This window comes from Gallinula chloropus, assembly GCF_964237585.1.
Source record: "Gallinula chloropus genome assembly, chromosome: 9".
In the NCBI taxonomy this organism is placed as follows: Eukaryota; Metazoa; Chordata; class Aves; order Gruiformes; family Rallidae; genus Gallinula; species Gallinula chloropus.
Genome location: NC_140094.1, coordinates 17,776,464 through 17,799,789, shown reverse-complemented (window position 1 = coordinate 17,799,789; position 23,326 = coordinate 17,776,464). Strand labels below are relative to the sequence as shown.

General features: G+C 44.0%; 1 protein-coding gene across 2 annotated transcripts in view; it reads left to right on the top strand.

Moving 5' to 3' along the window:
* MEGF11 (multiple EGF like domains 11) overlaps positions 1-23,326 on the top strand; it is a gene marked incomplete at its 3' end in the record, with an annotated part of 205,422 nt that overhangs the window by 85,762 nt on the left and 96,334 nt on the right. For both annotated transcript variants that reach the window (XM_084268356.1, XM_084268355.1), the window contains exon 5: positions 22,540-22,786. In XM_084268356.1, coding sequence (XP_084124482.1) covers positions 22,540-22,786 — 247 coding nt within the window. The remainder of the gene's footprint in view (positions 1-22,539; positions 22,787-23,326) is intronic.

The window sequence follows — 23,326 nt, the reverse complement described above, 5'->3', positions numbered from 1 at the left end:
AGCACTCCTTTATTCCCCAGTGCTGTTGTTCTGTAATACAAACTGAAACCCAATGACTTGATATGAGGGTTTCATTCAGTGTCTCATACTTGATCCAGGCTCACAGGTAGGCACAATAAACATTAAAAAAAATGTTTGGAACTGATATCCCTGAGAGACAGAACCTGGCCAATCCTGGGTGCTGCGTTCACCCTGCTTGCATGGAAGTGTAATTAAATGTACATCTTGAAAAATTCTCACTGGGTAGAGTGAACTGCAGCTGGTAAAATGGGGAAGAATAAGCAAAGTTTCCTTTTCAGCTTCTGCATTTCTTTGGTCCCATGGTAATGTTCAGGATGTGGTAACTGCATCCAGAATTGTGGAGAATTCTGAACTATCCCCTGCAAAACCTGACTGCTCCCCGTGGTTATCCCCTGCTTCCCTAGGAGAAAGTGAGAACTTGCAATTGATCTCAGTAAAAGCAAGACCATGCTTTATATGCAGAGTAGGCCACTGATTTTCCTGATGCGATGTCATCCGGATGCTAGAAATGATGATACACACGAATTGAATTGTGTTCTTCATTTTTCTTTGTAGAAGACACCAAAGTGAAATTTGATTTTGCTGGATTTATAGCGTGATCAATCGCCCTACTAAGAACATGGATTCCACACTCTGACCTTGTGGGGCATCAGCTATGAAATTTGAGATGATGGTCCAAACATTTTTACAATACAACCCTTAGCTAGTGTACAACAGTCTATTGACTGAAATACTGTCGATGCACAGATGAGATTATAACCACAGAAGGTCTTGATCAGTTTGGTCTTTTATTCAATCTCTTCCTCTGTTCTGAGCAACTTCTTGGCATTTTTTTCAGGAGAGCCTTGACATTTCTTCTCTGACAAATGACGCATTAGTTGATTGTACAGGCAGGCTCCTTTCTGCAGTTTTTTCTGTCTTTAGAAGACTTCCCTGGAATAGGACTATTCACTTTCAGTGTCTCAGTGCTGTTTGAGTCTTGTACTCTGTAATAGCCTCTTGGACTCGGTATCGGTGGTTCAGGCTGATGTAGCTGTGGTGGAGAGAACCGCTGCGTTTTTACGTGCCGGTGCGGGGTTGTTCCATAGCTGGGGAAGAGAAGGATGGCTTTAGTGCCCAACTTTTCATTTCATTTAAATGAGCAGAATTGCTTTGCTTCCCCCATAGGTAGAACGATTATTAAGAATTTATATTGCAATTCATTCCCTATAATAATGAACACAAACTGTGTTTGCACTCTTAACCTTTGCTGTTAGGTACAAATAAAGAAGCGGCAACAGCGATGCTGTGAGACCGTCTGTACCTACACCGTGGTGCCTACTGCCACTTTCCATGCTTTGGGGGACAATGGGTTGTGCTGTGTCATGCTTGTACCTTCCCACTGCGAAAAATAACCCATTAATGCATTTTTTACTTCCCTTTGTGTGTTTCCAAAATAGATCTATTTATCACTTAAATAAATCCACCCAGCATTCCTCATGTATTCTGATTTTTCAGTTAAACATTGTTTGTATTTAAATATAAATATTGCCCAAAATGTAGCATTAATATTTCGCCTACCGAAGTGCAGTTCTGTATCTTATTAAAATTTAAACAGCCATTATGTACATGAAAGATTTTTTGGTTGTAGTTTGCAAGGTGGTATAACAATAATTACCAGAGTGCATCAATCATTTTTCATTGCCTCGTTTATATCATGGGTATAAGTAGCTCCAATTAAAATCCCGTTTTACATAAATAGATATGGTTTGTATCAAACCACAGTCTGTTTCCACTTCTGAAATGCTGGCCATAGGAAATCTTCCTCATTATTCAAAGTGTATGATGTGTACTGCTTATCTTTTTGTGCTTAGAAAGACAGAACTCCGCAGGCAGGCATGTCTTACTGCAGGTTTGGCAGGGAACAAATAACTGTTACTGTAATTATCTATCAATTTTGCTGTTCCAAATATTTTAGCCAAAAAGCTAACTAGTATAATCACATGTTTAGTTCTGACACATGATAGTTTGAGTAAGCAGAAAGAGAAAATGTTTAATATGAGTTAACAGCTGTAGGAAAAACTGCGGGTTTTCTGTTAGTGGTGATTTCACCTGCACCGCAGCAGCTTTTCTGCTAAACCTGCTTGCACTGCCAACTGTACTGAGAAACTTTACTACCAGTAGGTTCTTAAGAGGAGCCGTCATAGGTGAGAACTATTAGTTTCTCTGCACCATAAACTAGGGTCACTCAGTCTGTTGCAGACTTTTACGTGCCACACCTCCATACTGTGCCGTCTTTCAGGGACACCAAGGACCATGAGGCACACCAGAGAGCAGGTTTGCTGCAGAGCCTTTGGATGCTTTCAGAGTTGGAGTGGGGTTAAAAGTTCCCTGTCACTACAGGTGGCTTTTAGCATCGTTTCTGCAGGATTGGGAGCTGGATGGGCAGAGGATGGCAGGAATTTGCAGTGACTCTAGTGAAAGGGCTGAATGGTACCTTGGGACACGTTACGCCTTCTCCATAAATCCACTTTTCTTTCCCACCCCAGCACACAACTCTCAGAGCTGGCAGTGGGATGCTGGTGGAGACAGCTACATGGTGACACTAGTGTGAGCACTGGCTGTACAAGTGGGAGTCAGTGGCCTGTCCACCCTCCTGCCCTCTGAGCACCTTTGGAGGTGAGCTACAGAAAAAGGAAAACAGGGAAAAACACTAGACACGGGCTCCGAAATGTGCTTTCCATGGATATTTAAGCATGTGCTTAAAGTTAAATGGATGCTTTGCAGCAGTCCAAAATGAGGAAAAATTAGCAACTTAGAGCAAATGATTTAGCTGAGTTTTACAAAGCCTTTTCTAACTACTCTCTTACCATTTGTTTTTTTCTTCAAATCAGTGCCGGCCAGCTTTATTTTCCTGCTGCTATTGCTGTGACTGAACCCCCTCATTTGTGTCATAACTTAATCACCAGATTCCTTCTCTGAAGTGCTGAAGTTGTAGCTAATGCCTGTGTTTTTCTGTGGAAGGTCAGGAGCACCAATTCATAGCTTAGGGATCATCGGTGCAGTGAGCTGACAGCACAGTCGGTCCAGCTTCTGTTTTCTTACAGTCGCGGAGCAGAAAATCGATGGTGTCAGGAACATTGGGGTAATTCTACTGTTACAATCAATACATGCTGATTAAACTAGTTGTGTCTGTTGGGTAAATTTGCTGCATCATAATTAGAATTATTAATTAAAAATAGGAAATCAATTGACACAAATTAAGCAAAAAAAGAAATTTGCTTTATTTCTTTGACACTCTCTCCAGAGGCCTCAATAACTGTGACAACGTGGACGTGACCGAGTGACATTTGTCAGTTTTTTAATGCTGTCCTGAGTTTTAAAAATTGACTTATAAAACCCTGCTAATGCAGCTCCCAGGAAATCAGACCTTAGATGTTGTATGTGCACGAAGCAGCGATTTGGTTTATTGCAGATAGTCATTATTCCCTGCCTATCCAGGAATAAAAAGCAGGAGCCCTGTGCGTGTCACCGGGGAGAGGAACGGCTGGGGAATGAAAGCCTTGGGGAGCAAGATGTAGCCCGTCCCCTTATCACATTGTTTTCTGTTTTCAGTTAACAAGGATAAACAAATTGATCATTTCTGTGGCCGTTGTAATGGGCTACTCATTGCTGGCTACTTCTGTAATGCGCCAGTGACCTTCATTATTTTCAGGGACACATTATGTGGGACACTAAAGTAGGGAGTCCTTGGTAACGCTCTTCGCAAGGACAGCAGGAACGTACGTCTGCTTTGCTTTCAGCTGTTTACTTTTCTCTCTTATTTCTGGATTTTTTTTTGTGGGATTTTTTTTTTCTTTTAACCTACTTCCCTTTTTTGTTCTTTCCTCCTAGTCTTAGGGATTTTCTTTTCTCCATTCCATGTGTTTTTTTCCCTCACATTCGGCAGAGGAGAGCACCATCAAAGCACAGGACTTTAGGTCTGCGCACTCCTGTCTTTTGCTCAGCCAGGTATTTCCTCTGAGCTTTCACACCTGTGAAAGATCTGAGGGCAGAAGGGATGACTGGTTAGGGCAGACGTGTGACTGTTAACTGGTGGTGCTCTGTGGAATCTGTTTGTATCAGAAATAGTGTGCCTAGCAGGTTTAGGGCAGGGTTTGTGCCCCTGTACTCAGCATTGGTGAAGCCGCACCTCAAGTGCTGTGTCCATTTCTGGGCTCCTCACCATCAAGGTCCTTGAAGGAGTCCAGAGAAGGACAACCAGGCTGGGGAAGGGGCTGGAGGGAAAATCCTATGAGGAGCAGCTGAGGGTGCTGGGGGTGTTCAGCCTGGAGAAGAGGAGGCTGAGGGGAGACCTTGTCCCCACCTACACTGACCTGACAGGAGGGTTCAGAGAGGTGGGCGATGGTCTCTTCAGCCAGGGGACAGGAGATAGGACAAGGGGAAGTGGCCTCAAGCTGCACCAGAGCAGGGTCAGCTCAGATGTGAGGGAAAAATTCTTCCCTGAAAGAGTTGTGGGGCTGTGGTGCAGGCTGCCCAGGGATGGGGCTGAGTCACCGGACAAGTAGATGAGGTACTTAAGGATATGGTTTAGTAGAGGACAGGAACGGTTGGACTCGACGGTCTTAAAGGTCTTTTCCAACCCAGTGACTCTGTGATTCTGTGAATAAGGTATGTTTATTAATCATCAGTGGAAAACTAGTTTCCAGTTTAAATCCAAGGCAATTACCCAGCAAATGGTCTCAGCCAGGCTGTGCATGTGAATATGAACCTTGGCTCTGCTCATTTTTGGGTGACTTAGGAATGGCAGACTTTTAGGACCAGCTGTACAAGATGAATGGCTTTGAGCTCTTCTCAAAACTTTGTGCACACCAGTGGATTTAAGAGCCGAGTACACGAGTGTTCCCTGGGGAAGAGCTTTGCTACTGTTTTCTGCTGTCGGGCTCTCTGGTAGTTCTGATGTCACAGTCTGCTTTCCAAGTGTTGTTGCACAATGTCTGTTCATTGGCCCTCTGTGAATTGTAATGGGCATTATTTGTGTAAGCTTTGGCACCTTTATTATTATATTTTTAATCTCCTTATTTTTCTCAGGAATACCTTTCCCTATGCTAGAGTGCAGTAAGTAGTTGATAACCTGGGAAATCCATCTCAGTAAAATATAATTCCCCCAATCTTCATAAAATGCAAGATCAAAACCTAATAAAAATCTTAACTGCTCCACTATGTCTACCTTAAAATATTTAGAGGGGAAAGGCCTCAGCTATTTGATTATGATTGCTATAAATTGGATTTGTCGTAGATCCTTCATAAAACAGGAAGGATGGTCAAATCACAGAATCATGGAGTGGTTTAGGTTGGAAGGGACCCCAAGGCCCAAAACCCCATCCATCCTGGCCTGGAACCCTGACAAAGATCCAGGGGCAGCCCCAGCTTCTCTGGGCACCTTGTGCCTCCCCACCTGCACAGGGAAGTATTTCTTCCTAATATCTCATCTAAATCTCCCCTCCGTCAGCCGAAGGCCGTTCCCCTTGTCCTGTCCCTCCCTGCCCTTGTCACCAGTCCCTCTCCAGCTTTCCTGGGGTCCCTTTAGTAACTGGAAGGTGCTCTAAGGTCACTGTGGAGCCTTCTCTTCTCCAGGCTGAACCACCCCACCTCAGCAAAGGTGTTTCAGCCCTTTGTGGCCTCTTCTGGACTTGCGCCAACAGTTCCATGTCCACCTTGCCCTGGGGACCCCCGAGCTGGACACAGCACTGCAGGGGGAAAGGTTTCCCCAGAGCAGAGCAGAGGAGCAGAATCCTCCCCAGAACCTGCTGCTCTTGCTGCTGGGGATGCAGTCCAGGACACAGTTGGCTTTCTGGGCTGCCAGCACGCATGGCTGGCTCATGTTGAGCTTCTCTTCCCTCAGGCCCCCCAAGTCCTTCTCCTCAGGGCTGCTCTCCATTCATTCTCCTCCCAGCCTGTTGCTGTGCCTGAGATTGCCTCAACCTTGTACAGGACCTTGTCTTTGGCCTTGCTGGACTTCATGCAGTTCTCATGGTTCCACCACTCCAACCTGCCAGGGTGCCTCTGGACAACATCCCTTCCCTCCAGCGCGTCAACCCCACCACACAACTCAGTGGCATGAACGCTGATATGAAGCATTCCTTGGTTTGGAAGTTAATTTTAACTGGTCTGTAGGTTATCCTGCTGATTGTTTAGATCATTGCTAATTAGCAAATTGCCATTGCCAAATGCACTATTGAAAAAGATTAACGTGACCAAATTCCTACAGATTTCCTAGACCTAAACCTGGTTTTTAAGGTGTTCTACACTTCCAGTATTTCACTGAAGTATATTTCCAGAACAGGCAAAAGTAGCAGCAAATAAAAATGTCTTTAGTTTAAATGCCAAGACAGATTGAGTGGTTTGCACAAGAACTGGGAAAAGCAGGGTTGTTAAAATCCCTAATTCCAAAGACTTACGGCTGTATCTCTGATGGGCTGAGCACGCTGCTGCTTCTGACCTCACCAACAATTGAGACCATACAGACAGCACGGAGGATCTTCCAGATATATTTGAGCACAACTGTTGAGCGCCTTAAAATTAAGCTGTAAAACCTTGGCATGGATAAAGAATTTTACAGCACTAGTGTAAATAGTGTAAAATAAGCAGTCAGGACCTGTGAGGAGGAATGCTGGCAGCTACGCTCAGGGTGAGCTCTGCTCTGAATGGGACATAATAAAGAGCTCCTGCAAGGAAAATGTTACAATAATTGAGGCTTGAGAAAGCAAGGACTTGGATCGACAGTTTCAAATCTTTTTTACTAAGATTCAACCTGGTAATATTTTCTGGGTGGCAGCTAGACAGTCTGTTGCCAGAATAAATCCAAAGATAAATTGGGTTATAAGGCTACGTTTGGAAAACAAGTGGTGCTTTTTGCTTTCATTTCAGTGGGCTGAGGATCAGGATTTTAATTAGCATATCTGCTCTCTAAGTCTTTGTCGTAATATCTGCTGTGTGTAGGGAACGGCTGCCAGCGTGCCAGCCCTACTCCACAACTGGGTCCTGTTGCTGTAAGTGAGATGTAAACAGTCATCGCAGCGGTTCGCCTTTAATTGGAGGGCAGGCAGAAATCAATGGCAAGGTTATCTTTCTAGGTGTAGCTATGATGAGCTACAATTGCTGTTTTTGCAGTGGCTTAGGAGATGGAATTAGTTAGCTTATGCATAAAATGTGCTTGTTGTTGCTTGGCAGTCAAGTGGTGTTTTGATTTTTAATGAAATTCAGAGTATTTGCAGTATGAGGTTATAATTGTTTAAGAGTTCGTAGGTCTAAGAGTTAGCCTGAAATCTCGACTGGAGCAGAGCAAAGGAAGAGCCTTGAAATCTATGTTCATCCCTCACATGCTTTAGAAGCTTAGAAATAATAGTTGTTAACACACATTAAATGTTGATCACTGAGCCCCACATTTAAAAATTGCACAGAAACTGATACCAGTCTTTAAAAAATGGATTCCTTTTCCAGGCTGCTATTAGAAAGTTGGGTTTGACTCTTTTACGTGGGTCCTCTTGTGATTCCGAGGAGGAAGAGCAGAGGACAGGACACTGGTTTCAGCAACGACCATGAACATCGGTGGCTGGAGGCACTGTCGCCACGACTGAAGAGATTTTGTTGTGCAGCTGCTAGAGAAATGTCCTGTGCTGCTTCCAGCCCTGTTTAGCTGCTGCCTTGCTAGTGGCCAGCTCTTCAGCTATCGACTGACCTGTTGGGTTAAAGGGTTGGAAAGGTGTGAGCCACAGTCTGGAAGAAGCTGATTGAATTACCACGTTCCCTGCAGTTCCCCAACAACTTCCTTGCTTTGCCAGCAAATTTAAAAGGTTAAAAATGCAGATTTTTAAAATTATGTGCACCTGTGTTCTCAAGTCTCAGTGGGAAGTCACCTTCTTCATCTTTTAAGTGCGCAGACCCAATAATTTCCACTACCTTAATACTGATCCCCCAATTTAATTTTCTGCCTGCTTTTCAAGAGTTTGGATAATTCTTGGGCTCATAATGTTGCTTTCAAGTCTTCCTTCTTTCGGATCTGCCGAGGAATGAGTGAAATGAGTCAACAGTAGAGGGTTTTTTTAAGCTTTCTTCAAGATTCTTGATCTTCTTTCAAGACAGAAAATGTTAGAACTCTTTTAGTTTGACAGAAATTAAGGATGTGCCAAATAGAGGAGCCTACATATATGTGAGTTACGGAACAATAAAGCATTTAAACTTTGCTAGCTGTGGGGGCTCTGTAAGGACAAGACCTTCTGGTACAACATGAACTTAATTCTTTTTACATTCAACAATTTAAATTAACCAATATGTGAAGAAGCTCCAACAGTCTCTGTGTAGTTTTAGTGCCTTTCGTAGCCCTCACCTTGAAAAAATTGCAGTTCTGTGACCTTGGAGATCAACAGGGAAACAAAATATAGCAGGTCTCAGCGCAGTCTGGGGGAAGTCTCACAGCAAATATTGTGTAAATTATCAGGGGGGGATTGTTTTAGAGCCCAGGTGAGGGCAGAGATCAGCACAGGTCTGTAAAAAGCAATGTCAGTGATAATAGCGATGGAAGAAAATCCAGAGAAACAAAGTGTGGCTGGTGAATCCTGTGTTCCCTTAAAGAGAACAGGAGAGTTGGGACCTGTAAAACCAGGAGAGAGGATTGTGTAAAGTGGAGCACCTTTATTGAGCTGCTATATATCATTTCTGTAAATGAAAGACTTGAAGGTTTTCTTCAGGTTCCCTTCTGCAGTGATGTGGTGCAAGCCCCTTTTCCCCATGCATCCAGCCTCTGTCTTGTTCTGGCTCCAGAACCTCAGGGGATGGCAGTTAGAGAAAATGAAGAAGTGTTTACTGTTTTAGCCATCTGTAATTAGAATCTCATTATGCTGAACGAGCATTTATTAAGGTTGTATCCCCTTTGCAATCAGAGGGGTGACTGAAGCAGGCAGCCCTGTTATTTCTACCCAGCCTTTTCCATCGCGGCGGCGTAGCTGTGGGTAGCGAGGTCTTTTCCAAAGTCCTCAGCTCTGGTACATGGGGGATTCTCCCCCACCCTGCACTAAAGACAACAGTGCTGAAGCTTGTCACTTAGTGTCACCTGGGGAGCTGAAACTGGCTGAATCAGTGTTGATCAGGAGGGAACATGGAGGGTTTTGGCTGGGCACCTTCCCCAGGACCTTCAAGCCCTGCACCAAGCCATACGTCACTGCAGTCTGCATGACAGCGATGCTGTTTATACCAAGTTTACACTTTTTAAACACTTTTATTGATGAGAGACAGAAAAATACTTTACAAATTAATCTCTGAGCACATAAAAGAGTAATTTTTTCGTATGTTTAGTTCAGCACAAAATTATAAATGTAGCAAAGATACATACCATAAAGTATTTATAGCATAAATTTAGACTTTAGAACTTGGAGCTGGTCTATCTCAGTGCTACCACTTAGTTTCAGGGTAGCTTTGTAGTTTAATGTAATTTGACTATCTCGGTTTCCCTTCTATGAAATGGTGAAAAAAAGATGTTTTCAAGCTCCTGAAGGGACTGTAAGAATTAGGCAGGGCTTGTGTGGGACCTGGATGATGGAGGCAATTCTATTCAGTGTGCAAAACACCTACGCATTTTGATCTTATTGCACAATTTAGAACCCAAATTGTTGCATATTGTAATCTTTTTTTATTATTATTATACCAGCACACTTTGAATTTTACTTAGTAAAGTTCTCTGAATAATTAATTATTCAACTAATAATTATCCATTCCAAATAAAACTACTTGATTGCTGAGCCTGATGAGGAAAATCCAGTCAGGAAGGAACCCTTTCAAAAACAACAACATTCTGCAGATATCCTTAAATATTTAAAGGGTGAGCTATATTTAGTAAATTCTTCCAAGGGGGTGGGGGGAGATGAACGGATGCTAATTTCCTGTGTCATCAGATTTGTGGATGTGTGTCAGCAGCATTCCTATATCCCCATCTACTACACAATCCCCATCTACACAAGCATCAGGCGGTGTTCAACATTTCCCCGGGTGGTTCCTCGTTTTCAGTGAGGAAAACGGTCTAGTTTGGGGTCATGTCATTTTCTTCTCATCAATTATTTAATATCTGGTGTGTGCACACAGTGTTTGCTCTGCTCAGATGCTCAGCAGTGAGCAGAGAACCTTGCTTAGCAAAGGAAACATAAAAGTGGTGGCATCGGTGTCCTTTTCCAACTTACCTCACCATGGCCATCCGCTATCAGAGACCACTACAGCCAGCAAAGTCTTCCAGAGGCACTGGATTGGGTCCAAGGTCATTGTGACGGGCACCACACTGCAGGGTCAGAGGATGATGCTGATGGTGGTCTCCTCTGAATACCTCTCTTTTCTCCTGTGGCGTTTTAAAACACAGCTCTGCTGCCACCAGGAAGCTGTGTAGAGCTCTGAACATCGTAGGGAATCTGGCATTTAAAACCCTTAATGCACAGATGCTGCGTTCTCTTCCAGCAAAATCCCCTTCGCTTCCCTGCTGCCATCCAGCCAGGAAGTCACGTATGTCTGTTTTGCTTTTTACGTTTCAGTGACAGTTGTCACTGAGAAAGAGAGAAATTAAATTAATCCAGGGAGAAAACTGTTTCACATCGGACGCTTCTTGGACTCCAGAAGTGAGCCAGGACCTGCAAGAACTGACACAACCAAGCTGGGCGCTTGAGCTCCCGTGTAAACGTTGCCGGTTACTTCGAAGCTGACCCACTGATAACGCTGGAGGCACTAACACGTTGTTTGTAAACAATGGGGAGAAAACATGTGGCGTGATGATTTACTGTTTTCTGCCTGCCTGACATTTGATTGCTTAATGCAATAATCCACAATGGGGGAAACTGTTCCGAAAGCTCTGCCTTCCATATGGCTGGGATTTTGTCAAAACATTTCAGCTCAGCAAACCCGTAACCGATTGTGAGGATGAACAGTTTTGATCATCCTGTTTTTCAAAATGTAAAACAGTTAAAGAATTGTCTGTTTTTAACATCATAACAAAAAGTTTCACTTCCCAGTTTAGAGCAACTTCTGGTTTAGAAATTGGCATTAATTTATGCTTCTGTGAACAACATTTGAACATGTTCAGAAGTCAAAATAAAATATCAAGGTTTAGACATCCAATCTCAATAATTTATGAGACATGACTTTATCTTCCTGCCTAGCTCTCCAGAATGAAACCAAAGCCCTACCAATGTGTAGAGGATACAAGGAGACAGGCAATGCTGTCATCTTGCTTTTCTGCTCAGCACTTGGGGCTCGTGCCTTTTGTCACTGGCTGCAATGTGAGTTTGAACTGTTGCTCAGGACAGGAGACCTGTGGCTTTGCTCCCTCAGCATCAGCATCCTGATCAGGTGGGGCAGAAGAGCTGCAGTGATGTTGCAGACTAAGGAGTTGCTTTTGGGATGTGGGGATTTCGATACAGGTTAGGAGATGATGTGCTGGAAACCAGCCCTGAGGAAAGGGATGAGAAGCAGGACATGAGCCACCCATCACATCCTGGGCTGTATCATCAGAAGTGTGACCTGCAGACCAAGAGAGGGGATTCTGCCCCTCTGCTCTGCGCTGGTGAGACCTCACCTGCAGTGCTGTGTCCAGCTCTGGAGCCCTCAGCACAAGAAGGACACAGACCTCTTGGAGTGGGTCCAGAGGAGGCCACAAAAATGATCAGGGGGCTGTAGTACCTCTCCTGTGAAGACAGACTTTGAGAGTTGGGCTTGTTCAGCCTGGAGAAGAGAAGGCTGTGGGGGGAACTTATAGCCCCTTCCAGTACATCTCAGAGCCTGAGTGCCATGAGAAGAGGGTGTAACATTCCAGTATTTCAGTATTTTTACCTTTTTCCCCCATAGTTTCAGACTTGCTATGTGCTGTTGGTAAACAGAAGAAAGTTTCTGTGAAGGCTGTGCTGAGTTTTGATGAGGGAACATTCTAGTTTTTACTGGGTTACACAGGGCCAGACTTTTTTGAAAAACTCTTTCTTCTTCTGTGCCTGAAAGGGACATTACCATTAATGGATTGTGAGAGAAAGACAGCAGTGTATTTAAGATTTCTTGAAGACATTAGGTAACATTAAAGAGCCATGTGAAGATTCAAATGTGCCTGGAAGAAAAGAGAACAGCAAGTAGCTTGTGCGGATACCTGCACATAGCTTTTAGTAAGCCTTTGAACTGGTTTAGACAGAAAAGGCACCCCTATTTCAAAGGCCACCAGGCCTTCTGGTGCTCTAATTCTCTCCTGAAGTCCTTAGGTAACAGAATTCACACTAGGGAAGGGAAGATCTTTCCTAGATTCTGTTACAGGAGCAGAACATCCTTTAAACTGATATTATTTGGCTGAAGAGCAGTGCACAGTAGCAGACATTAGGATGGGATGTGGCAAAGGGGAAGGAATGGTTTGTTTTACTCCACAGCTACACTGCTGGAAATAAAACCAAGTACCCCAATCCACAGTGTTTACTTTGGGTTTCAATATCAATGCAATAAAACAAATTGCTTATTGACCACCTTAAAAATGAGTGATGAGTCCATAGTGTGTTACGTTATGCATGAGGAGTGTGGTTACACCTCTCCTTGAAGCTGAATCTTTATGGGGGCACTTGAAGCTGGCCAGGTAGCTGGAGCATTTCTCCCATATGCTTATCTTGGTCGTACCATTTTATCCCCTGATCAGCCAGTCTTTTCACTCGTGTCAATTTGCATGCTGACCTACACAGCCACAGATGAAGGGACATACCCATCCCTGTGTGTGAATGAGAATGAGATGGAATGCACTCCCTAACCCTTGCTATTTAATGACAAGAAGCTTTTCTTCTTTAAGCACTGCTTTAACTGCAAATAAAGGTATATTGCATATCTGGCACAACATCAGCAGGGTGACCTTCTGATGCTCAGTTTATGTGCTGTGAAATACAAAGAGCTGAGCACATCTCCCCGAGAGCTTTGCCAGATGGGGTCGATCCCACTCGATCCTATGCTGTTAACGCCACTCTGAAGTCTCAGGAGGTGCAAAGGTGACTTCAGCAGTCAGATCAGATTACTTTCAGCATGGTAGATTCCTTGGGGGATGGAGAATGATCTCCTGCCCAGTTGCAGGGAGCTGGGTGAGGATGCAAGGGAAGGCATCCCATGTGGCTAGGACTAGCCTACTGTAGTCGCTGGGCTGGCCCTGTGGATCTGCTGCCTGTGGCAGGGGTGTTGGAACTCTAGGATCATTGGGGTCCCTTCCAACTCAGACCATTCTATGATTCTATGATCTGCTCTGAACTGGATCAGTCAACTGGCATCGAGGAACGGAGAAGGGGAGAGGGTTTGTTTCTGCTCCCACAACTCTGCCTTGCTAAGCACTCAGCTGAAGACCACATGCTCTTTAGAATAGCAAGTAGCCGTACAGAGGTACTTACACGTAGCTTATTATGAGTCTTTGAACTGTTTCCCACCAGGCACAGATGTTGTATCAGCAGATCCTAATCTCCAGTGACAAAGGGCTCACTCTACCTCTTCCTTAGAGCAATGCTCCTGCTGCCACTCCTGAGCCCTTCTGCTGGCCTCTCCAGCACGTGACGGTTGAAGGATGCTTCATGTCTTTCTCTCTAGCTGTCCTGCGGTGCTTTAGGCATATCCAAATGTATCTCTGCCCCTTCTTGCAGGCAAAAGTGGTAACGTTCCTGTGCAGAGGCATTACAGGAGAATGTCATGGTTCAGTCAGTGAAAACATCTGAAGTCCATTAGAAAGAGAGAGAGGGAGAATGTTTTACCCAGTTGGAAGACAGAATTTGGAAGTAAGTTTCGTGCAGATCTTATTATTACAATCCTGTCCCAGACAATAATAATGAAGTATTGATGGAAGTTTTGCCAGAGCAAAGACTGCTGGGTTTCATACAGAGGAAAGCTAGTATCTTAATTTAGTTTTATTAGACTCTTGATACTCTGCCCATGTATTTTTTAATTCACCACAGTAAAATTCTAATTAAAGAACAGGCTTTGCCTCCCATTAATATGACACTAAAAAACATTTTAAAGAATGCAGCATCTTCTCTAAAAAACTGTAATAAGAAGACAAACCGCCAGCGTTGTATAGAATGTTGTCACTCCCTGATGAAGCGTTTCGTGATTTTAAACTCCTTGTAACATCCAGAGTGTCAGTAGAGTTAAAGGCTCATTAAACCAAGCAGTAATTTCTGCAAAAAGAAATAGGAAAATATTCTCAGATTTTTTTTTGGGTGTGTGTTCTAATTTTCACTTCTTTTGAAGCCTCTGTCAAAATAGCTCATGATGGAAATTCTGAAAACACAACACTTTGATATCTGTCAGGAGTAGAAGTTGTTTCTCTCATTTTGCTGCTTCCAAAATATATTGAGTTCATTACAGCATTTGACGAGGCTGACATCCAAATCCTCAACTTTTCTTTGACTTGGAGTCATTTTGTTTTTATGTCTCCAGAATAAAACCGTGCGACAAGGTAACTGTTCTAAGCTTTCTACAGAATCCTGTAGGAATGTTCTTTAAACAAGGGTCACTTTGGAGAGAAAATGTTTCCTCAGAGGATATGCAGCAAACTGCAGGCTCTCTGAAGTGCTGTGATTGAGTTAGGTACCACATGTTGGAGAGTCAATGACTAATGAGATCATCAGTTGAGATTAAATCACGACCTAAATCAGCCACATGTTTCTTATCTGATTCAGACAATGAACTTCAGAGAGAATCAGTACAATCTTTCTTGAAAGATGACAAGCTGTCCTCCTGTCTCTAAGAAAGAAAAAACAAAAACCAAACACAAAATTAGATTAATTTCCTCCTGTGAGTAATAGTCTACCCATTTGGGGGAAAATTGGCTGATGTTCCCTTCCCATCTTCTCCTTTCTATCTGACAAAGACTGATCTAGAAACCTGGAAACTGAGATTGACTGCAAGTTCTGCCAGCCTGGGATGAACCTCAGGTTTGGAGTGGCTAGTTCTATGACTGCATATTTACATATGCAAATGGTCTTCTCTGGGCAGTCTGAGAGTGGTAAACATTGAGACTGGCATTTTCTTCATTATAGTTGTCTGTGCCATGACTGAAAGCCTGGCTTTGGAGATAAAACTCCTAGTGCGTACCCTGTTGCACGGAAACCCGTGTTCAGGAACCTGAAGGCTGCAACGCTACGAGCTCAGAGGACAGAAAATGCCAGGGCGTGTAAATGGTAGCCTGTGCTCACATAATTAAAGAAAATATCATAATGCATAGGCTCAAGTCCTGAATTACTGCTGCACTTCCAACCTTTAATCTGACATTTTCTTATTTTTGTGACACCAGCTTCAGAAGTCAAATGCCTTATTTATGTGTGCTGTTCCCTGGTTTGTTTGTTTTTTTCCTTAAAAAGCAAATGGAGAATATGAAAAATCCCTTCAAGTGTGTCATCAAGCTGATATACAGACAGTTCATCAGCATGGACCAGAACAAACCTCTGATGTGGGGGTAATGGACTAGGAGTAGAAGGCTGTCACCCCCTCCATGGACCACTTACTACATGGAGATTAAGCAGCCAGTGGCCCATGGCTGCTACTAGGAACAATTGTAGGAGAAGTCCTGCCAAGCCCCCATAGCCTTTAATTGCAGATTGCTTTTAATACAGATTAACTCATTGAGGAATGTAGGTGATGGATTTATTGGGGGGTGGCACTGAGTGTCTGAAAATAGTTTGATCTGATATGGGTGGATTGTCACTGGGACACCTGAGCACACCCCTGGGTGCAGGACGGTGCTCTGCCAGATTTCAGGCTGTTGCTCTGTGCATGGAAGGTGTCCCAGCTTCTTGGTGAAAAGGATGTAAAAGCATACTTTTAACAAGCAAAGCTACTGCTTTAGCTTACTGATTTAAGCTAAAATTCCCTTACTTCTGTTCCTCAAACCAACAGATTGAGTGAGCTGGAAGTGGAGATGGTAAATTCGGTGTAAGAGAGAAGTAGTCAGTGATTGAACAAGGCACCTTACAGCAGAAAATGAACAACCACAGAGTCACAGAATGGTTTGAGTTGGACTGGACCAACCCCCCACCCATAAGCAGGGACATCTTCACCTAGATCAGGTTGCTCAGAGCCCTGTCCAGCCTGACCTTGGATGTTTCCAATCCCACCAACTAACTGCTTGTGACACAGTTCAGGCAATCTAAATCATATTTGGAGCAGGATTATTGCTAACATCACAACCCCCCAAGTATTTATGTACAGAAATCCAACCTATTTGTTGCTTTATGGTTGTAGGACCTCTCTGACTTGTGTGACCTGAGCAAGCCAGTTTGTCCTGGGGTAGGTCATCAGTATCTTGGTATGATCATGAGAAGAAAATGAGCTGCAGTTTGAGCAGTGTGGCCTCATTGCCTGTACCCACTGGCGTGTCTGTTGTACAGGTTGTTGTATAGGTGACGCTTTCTCGTTCCAAACCCACAGAGTTCTTGTGTTGCTCTGTAAGCATTTGTAGGACCATTTTGGAAGGAAATTTCAGAAAATCTGGGTTATTTCAAGGACAGCCACAGTCCATAACATGTGTTGAAAACTCCTGAGTGTAAATGCTCTTACAAGATAAACAGGGTCAGGGGTTTTTTTATAATCAAGAAGATCAGAGAGTGCTTTTTCAGCACCCTGCCTCAGCCTTTCCTAGTGTTACTGGCACTGCCCGCAGCGCCAGCACGGGAGGGACTCAGCATTGCTCAGCACCAGGCACAAAGTGGTCTGGACCATCACTGGGAGGGGATTCCCTCTTCACAGAAACCTGGTTGCAAGCCTATTGCAGGCTTGGCTTCTCTTTCCAAAGGTGTTAAACTGTGCCAAAATGAATCATGTTTGTCCGGTGAGCAGACATCAGCTCAGTACAGGGACTGTAATTTTCCTGTTGGGCTAAGTACGGGGAATAAAAAGCTAATTGATTATTTTAATTTTTTACTCGCTGTGCCCAGGTATATGTTTTAGCTTTTGCTGTTTCTTTTCCTGCATTGCATTAGCTCAGCAAAGCATTTTAAACCCAGGCAGATCCCAAAACTGAATTGGATGCAAAAAAACCCACCCAGAGTTTAGGCTGCATTTCACCTACATCAGCAGTCATGCAATCATTCTATAGCAGTACAGTTATACTAAGGGTAGAATATAGTCCTAATGTCAAAATAAACTAAAATAATGTATCTTAAACTATGCATTCTTAGATTGAATAAGTTGATTTTAATTCCCATTTCCATTTTTTTAAAGGCTAGCATCTCATTTAAACATTTCAAACTGGATCTGGAAATATTCCAGAACATTGATTATTGACTTTGAGCTGCATTCTGTGCTTTTGCAAATTTGCAGAAAGTCTCTTTAAAGCGTGGGTTAATTGAAGCTTGCTGTCAGCGAAACACGGTCCTGGGGCCTTTGCCTAAGAAAAGCAACCACTTCATGATTATTTTTTTTCAGCTGTGGCTTCTGCAGAAAGGTTTGTGAATGTCCCTCTGACTTGGCACACCTGGAATATACGACTGGTCACCAGCTATGAAAAGAGACACATGCAGGCTTATGCTAATGAGAACAAAATAAGCCTAGACCTTAAGACCATGGATTCTGGTGCTGCTGTGATAGAAGATGCTGTTTTCATATAAATAGTGTGTCTGTATGGGGGTGGGAAAGCACTGGAAGCACACTTTTGCCTCTCTCTTGTTGGGGTAAGACACTTGATAAATGTCATCCCTTCCTTGGGAGTCCTTTTCTTGAGCTGCCAAGTTTTCTAGCTTGCCTGGTTGCTTCCTCATGGCCCACACTAAGCACTGGGTAGCTCTGTTGACCCAGAAGGCAGCAATTCCCTAGTCACTGCTAGAGGGAAAAGAGCCGCTTGGGAGTGAAGCAGCACTTCCAGCACACCCTCCTTGTCTGTGGAACAGGATGGAATCCTTAGCAGTAAGTCATGCACGGCCATAGCTGCAGATATGCAGAGCCAGCTGTAATTAGCCCTCAACAAGCCACTGAGGCTTCAGGGAGCCGGGTAGGGATGCAGAGAGGAAGAAAACACTTTTGCTGTATCGAGCAAGCTTTCCACAGAGGGATGAATCTTTCACCTGTCATACCACCGTATGCAGACAACTGTAATTATGCTGAGGCACCCAGCATCATCCTTTACAGAGTTATATTCATTTTTAGTGGTGGCAATTAATCTCTAGTCATATTTTCGAAGCAGAAAAGTGAGTAAGTTAGCACGTTTGCCAGGGACCGTTAGCACGTGACCTGAAATATGGCAGCTCCCTTTGATGTAGCGTCTCCCAAGAGAGCATTAGCTATTTCAGAGCCATCTCTCATGGTATTGGCATCCACACATGCAGCCTAAAGGGAGCATTTGTGCCTCCCTGACATCACCACGCTCAGGTTGCTTTACTTATTGATGGTGTCGTTAAAGTCTCTGTATCACTTTGGCATTTTTAATGGTATATGCATTTACAGTGTAGCTCTTGTGTGAGGTTTGATCAGCTTTCTGTTCATGTGTTGTTTGCTGTTATTATTTATCTCTATTATGGAAACACATTGAGGCTATCAACAAGAGCAGGATTAGACTGTGCTGGGCTTAGGCTGTATTTTAACATGGGCTCTGTGCCTGTAGAAGTGGCACTGATGATCTCAGAGTGCGGCAGGCATCTGTGGCTCTGAGGCTGCTCTGCCCTGTGTCTCAGAAACTGGAATCACTATCACACCCCAGTGAGGATTTGCCACGCTGATGAATACAGAAACAAACCAACCCAAACATCTTGGTTCCTAAAGTCTTTGGTTTCTTCTGGGTTTTTTAAAATTTTCTAGCTGGAACTACTAGACACTAATCCCATAGCTAGTTATGCACTTGAGTAGTCTCGCACACGAGCAGTGTGACTGAGCTCAGTGGAATTATTTGGATGAATAAGTACTCGGATTTCTCTACCAGCTCTGTATCTGCCTACCTTTGTAAAGGTACAGACGTCACCACGGTGCAGATCTGTGAGTTGTCACAACGTAAATGTCACATCGTGTCCCAGTGAAGTCACATTGGTAAGGGATTGACTTGCAACTCCGCAGTCTGTCACTGCAAGGTGGGGCTTAAAGGAAAAGGGAGAAGGGGATTCCATCAGCAGGAACTGATGAACTTTGAGCACCACAGATCTTATTTTCATGTGAGATTACTGCAGTGTAAAATCAGATGAGGATAATACTTCATTATCACAAATTTTAGGCTAACACACTGCCAACAAATTTCAGTCAATTCCCTTTGCAATTAAACAGCGGTGGATGAATTGATACCTTGTTAAATGGCTCTGCTCACTGTGACATCTGTAGGGCTTGAACTGATGGTGAAAGGCAGAAAATCCTTACCAGCTGAGGTGAAGACTTAACTCCAGAAGAGGCCAGCCTGTCCCAGTGTCTGTCTCCAGTGCCTCTCACTGGAGACACAACTGGATTTTAACCTGAGTTATTCACACTTCCTATTATTCAGGTTTCAAACCATTCAGAGAACTGTAGTCAAAACCTGCTCATAGTTTTAGGAACATGAGAAGGAGCCTAACAACGTGAAGGCTCTATCAGGAAATGAGACACCGTACAACCCCCATCTTTTTGTAATTCTAATTTTTTCCATGTCTTCCATGAGCACTCAGATGTACTTTAAACCTCATTTTTATGTCCTCTCCCTAATAAATCCCCATGAAATTCACATTCTTAGTATCTCTCTGCTATGACAAGCTGTTTTATTTCATAGATAATTAAAACATTTTGGCTAGCTACTTTGGGGCAAACATACTGAACGTTGCAATGTGTGCTCGCTGATGCCTTGTACTTAAAAGTCTTTGGAAAAATCTTTCTAACTGCCAGCTGGTTTTCTGGTCACTGCAGGCTCCTTTTGTTATCCAGATTTAGGGGTTTTGTGATTTTACAACCAATTAGAGGAATTTCTGCTCTTTACTTCAGAGGTGGTGGAGTCTCCATCTCTGGAGATATTCCAGACCCATCTGGATGCCTATCTGTGCAACATGAGCTAGAGAGCCTGCTTTGGCAGGGGGGTTGGACCTGATGATCTCTCAAGGTCCCTTCCAACCCCTATGATTCTATGATTACACCCTTCTCTTTGGCTGGATTGTGGAGCGAAGTTTGGTACGGGGAACAAGCAAGCATGTGAGCAAATATAAATAGTGTAAAAGGAGTTGTGCTGGTGCAGGGACTAAAACTGTGAAACAAGATGCTGAAGCTGATGATGAGAACCAGTTTTCCCTTCCTAGTTTGCTTTCCCCTTCACTTTCTTTCAAAGTGAAAACCACAAACCAAGCAGATAAATCTGAGGGTTGGAGCACTCATCTGAGACATGGAAGACCAAGGATATAAGTCACATCTTCTAATGAGTGTTATTTATTCATATTAAGCAAATTAATTGCAGCTGTAATTATATCAGCCCAGAGCAACCCACAGTCTGGCAGTCAGGCTTTAATGCGAGGTGCGGTAAGGTAGGAACGAGGTCCCTGAAGGAGGCAGGGTTGAGTTTGATTCCTCCATTCCACATCCCTGTGCAAAGGGCTCTTGGCTGTGCTCGTGTGGTTCGGGTGCGTGGTACCCTTTGTGGAGGTGTGGAGCTGCATCCCTTGATGTTCAAGTTCTGCAGAGAACAAATCAGCGCTTCTGGAATGGAAATTGCAGGGAAACTGCATCAGCTCCAGCAGATTTGCTCCCTGCCCCAGAAGGCTTACAGAGTCTTAGCGAGCGTCTCTCTGAAATAAAGATAGATCATCTCTTTCCACAGATTCTCAGTAATAATTTAAGACTTATAAAGAGTAAGATTTTGTTTGCTCGGCTCCCAGCGGTGTAAGTGAGGAACTATCATCCCTGTTTACAGCTGTGGGAAAAATGAGGCAAAGCAATAAAATATCTTGTGTGAGGCACGAGCAGGGTTATGCACAGGGGTACGTTGCGTGCTCCGCTTTCCACGGGCCGTGAAACCATCTCCCTGCACGTGCATCATGTAAGACCCTGCAGATCCTGGAGACCCCGGAATTGTCTCATCGGGGTGTTATTTTCACCTTTTGCAGTGCTGCTCAAGAAACACAAGTTTGTGAAGTGGTTGTTAGCAGTGCAAGTTGAGGAAAGACCCTCTTTGTCTGTTGAGTGTGCTCAGACTGACCAAAGAGTGAGGACAGAAGTATTACCAAAATTATCTGAGAGCTATAACCATCCAGTGCAGGTTAATAGCCACGTGTCGTACGAGGGGAGGGCTGTGAAATTTCCAGGACAGGAGCATCAGGCCTAGTGAGCTTTACATTTACCTTGCTAAGCCTGGAAGCAGAATCCCAGGCCTGAGGAGCCACAAGTGGCGCTCAGGGATTAGCTCAGGCATTTGTAAATACAGGGGTTTGTAAGAGAGCTGTGCTGCTGGGATCACGCGCTCCTTTCCCGTGTGGCACTGGATTTTAGGTAAGAAGAGGTGTTGGAGTAATTGAAAGCAGCTCTCTGAGCACAACTGGCTGTGCCTGGAGAATGATCTGTGACTGCGTCTCTACCAGGGCTTGGCCAAGAACTCTGTCCTGAACAGAACGAGAACTTTTTCACCCTTAACTGCCAAATGGAGGGTGGGAACACTGAAGAAATCCTTGTTTACTGAGGAAACCTTCACCTCTGTGTGTGTATGTTGAGCTGGCTGTTGAGTACTTGTACCTACAGACCGTGTGGGTTACCGTTTCTATAGCAGGACCAAGCTGTTTCTGTAACCACTTCCCTCCCTCATCCTGCGTACAGTCCGCAGCCGAGGAGAAGGGATCGGGCAGGACTGTCCTGTGAAGGCTCCTTGCTGTGCTTTAACACATTGCAAGGAACCTCCGCAGGGTTCATGGCCCTTCTGCAGTGCTGGTACACACTGTTATTAGCACAGACGTTAGCTGGCACACACACACTCCGTACCTTCATCCCTAAGCCTGGTCAGCCTCATGAAATTCCCTCTCCAGGGTTATTTTACTCCCTACCATCTCTTTATTCCAGAAAAAAAACCCAAACAAGCAAAAAATTAAAAATAGTAATTTTTTTTTTTAAACTAACCCAACATCAAAGGAGAAAGCCCTCTTTAGATTACTGTATTAATTATTGTATGAGAACAGTGCAAAGAACCAATATTTGATGACATTATTAAATCTACAGGATTTGCTTGGCAACACTACCTGCCACTAACTATGCTGCAGTCAGGATGTGACCCTCTGCATCTAATTCCACTATAAATTCATTCCTTCCAGCTATCTAAGAGCACTAAGAAACAGGATATTAAAAGATTTAGGTTCTGATCCAATAAGGGTGTTAAACAAACCCTCAAATTTAGGTATATCACCAGAGCTGCTGTCTCCTTGCATGCTGAAGTGTGTTGATGGACCAGGGGGTAGTTTGTGATTGTCTGAGGGGCCCTTTAGAAAGTTGCTGGTAGGAGCAGTGCCTCTGCCTGCTTGCCAAGCGTAAGGCTGAGGTGCGATGCTTGCGATGCGCTTCCCTAATCATCCCAGTAAACACCCGTACGTTTTCCAGGTTGCGACAGCGATCACTGGGGACCCCACTGCAGCAACCGCTGCCAGTGTCAGAACGAAGCTCTCTGCAACCCCATCACGGGTGCCTGCGTCTGCGCAGATGGGTACCGAGGCTGGCGCTGCGAGGAGCTCTGTGACCCTGGGAGCTACGGCAAGGGCTGCCAGTTTACATGCCAGTGTCACAACGGAGCTACCTGCGACCACAGAACGGGAGAATGTCACTGTGCTCCCGGATACACGGGGGTATTGTAAGTTCAACACCAGGTGTATTTTACTCCACGTCTTTTAATAGCCTTGCTTTGACTGCTTTTGATGCAACGAGCGACTGGCAAAATTTATGCAACCTCTGTCTGATACCCTTTCCTTGTAGAAATCTGCTAACAGAATTTCAGGGAGAATAAATATAGGAAAATCTCTATTTATTTTTTTTTTTGCTTCTAATCATGCCTGTCTGCATACTAGAATAGAATTTAGTGCTAAAGTGAACTTAAAAATCCATTATATTTTCCAGCTTGTACAGCAACTGTACCCGCTCCTAATTTCTGTGTGTGAATACAATCCAAATTACAGCTGAGTTTTTCTAAGCAATTGGACATTCAACTCATTAGCAGTCCAGTGCAGTATCAAATGGGACTTACCATCCCCAATTTATTTGACTTTCAATCTAACTGAGGAAGCATTACTGTTAACTATATCAGCTTACTATCTAGGGGGTAAATTTTTAGCATAGTGAGCAGGGATTTAGCAGTGTGACTCCTATTAACTTTAACGAGAATCATGGAGCTAAA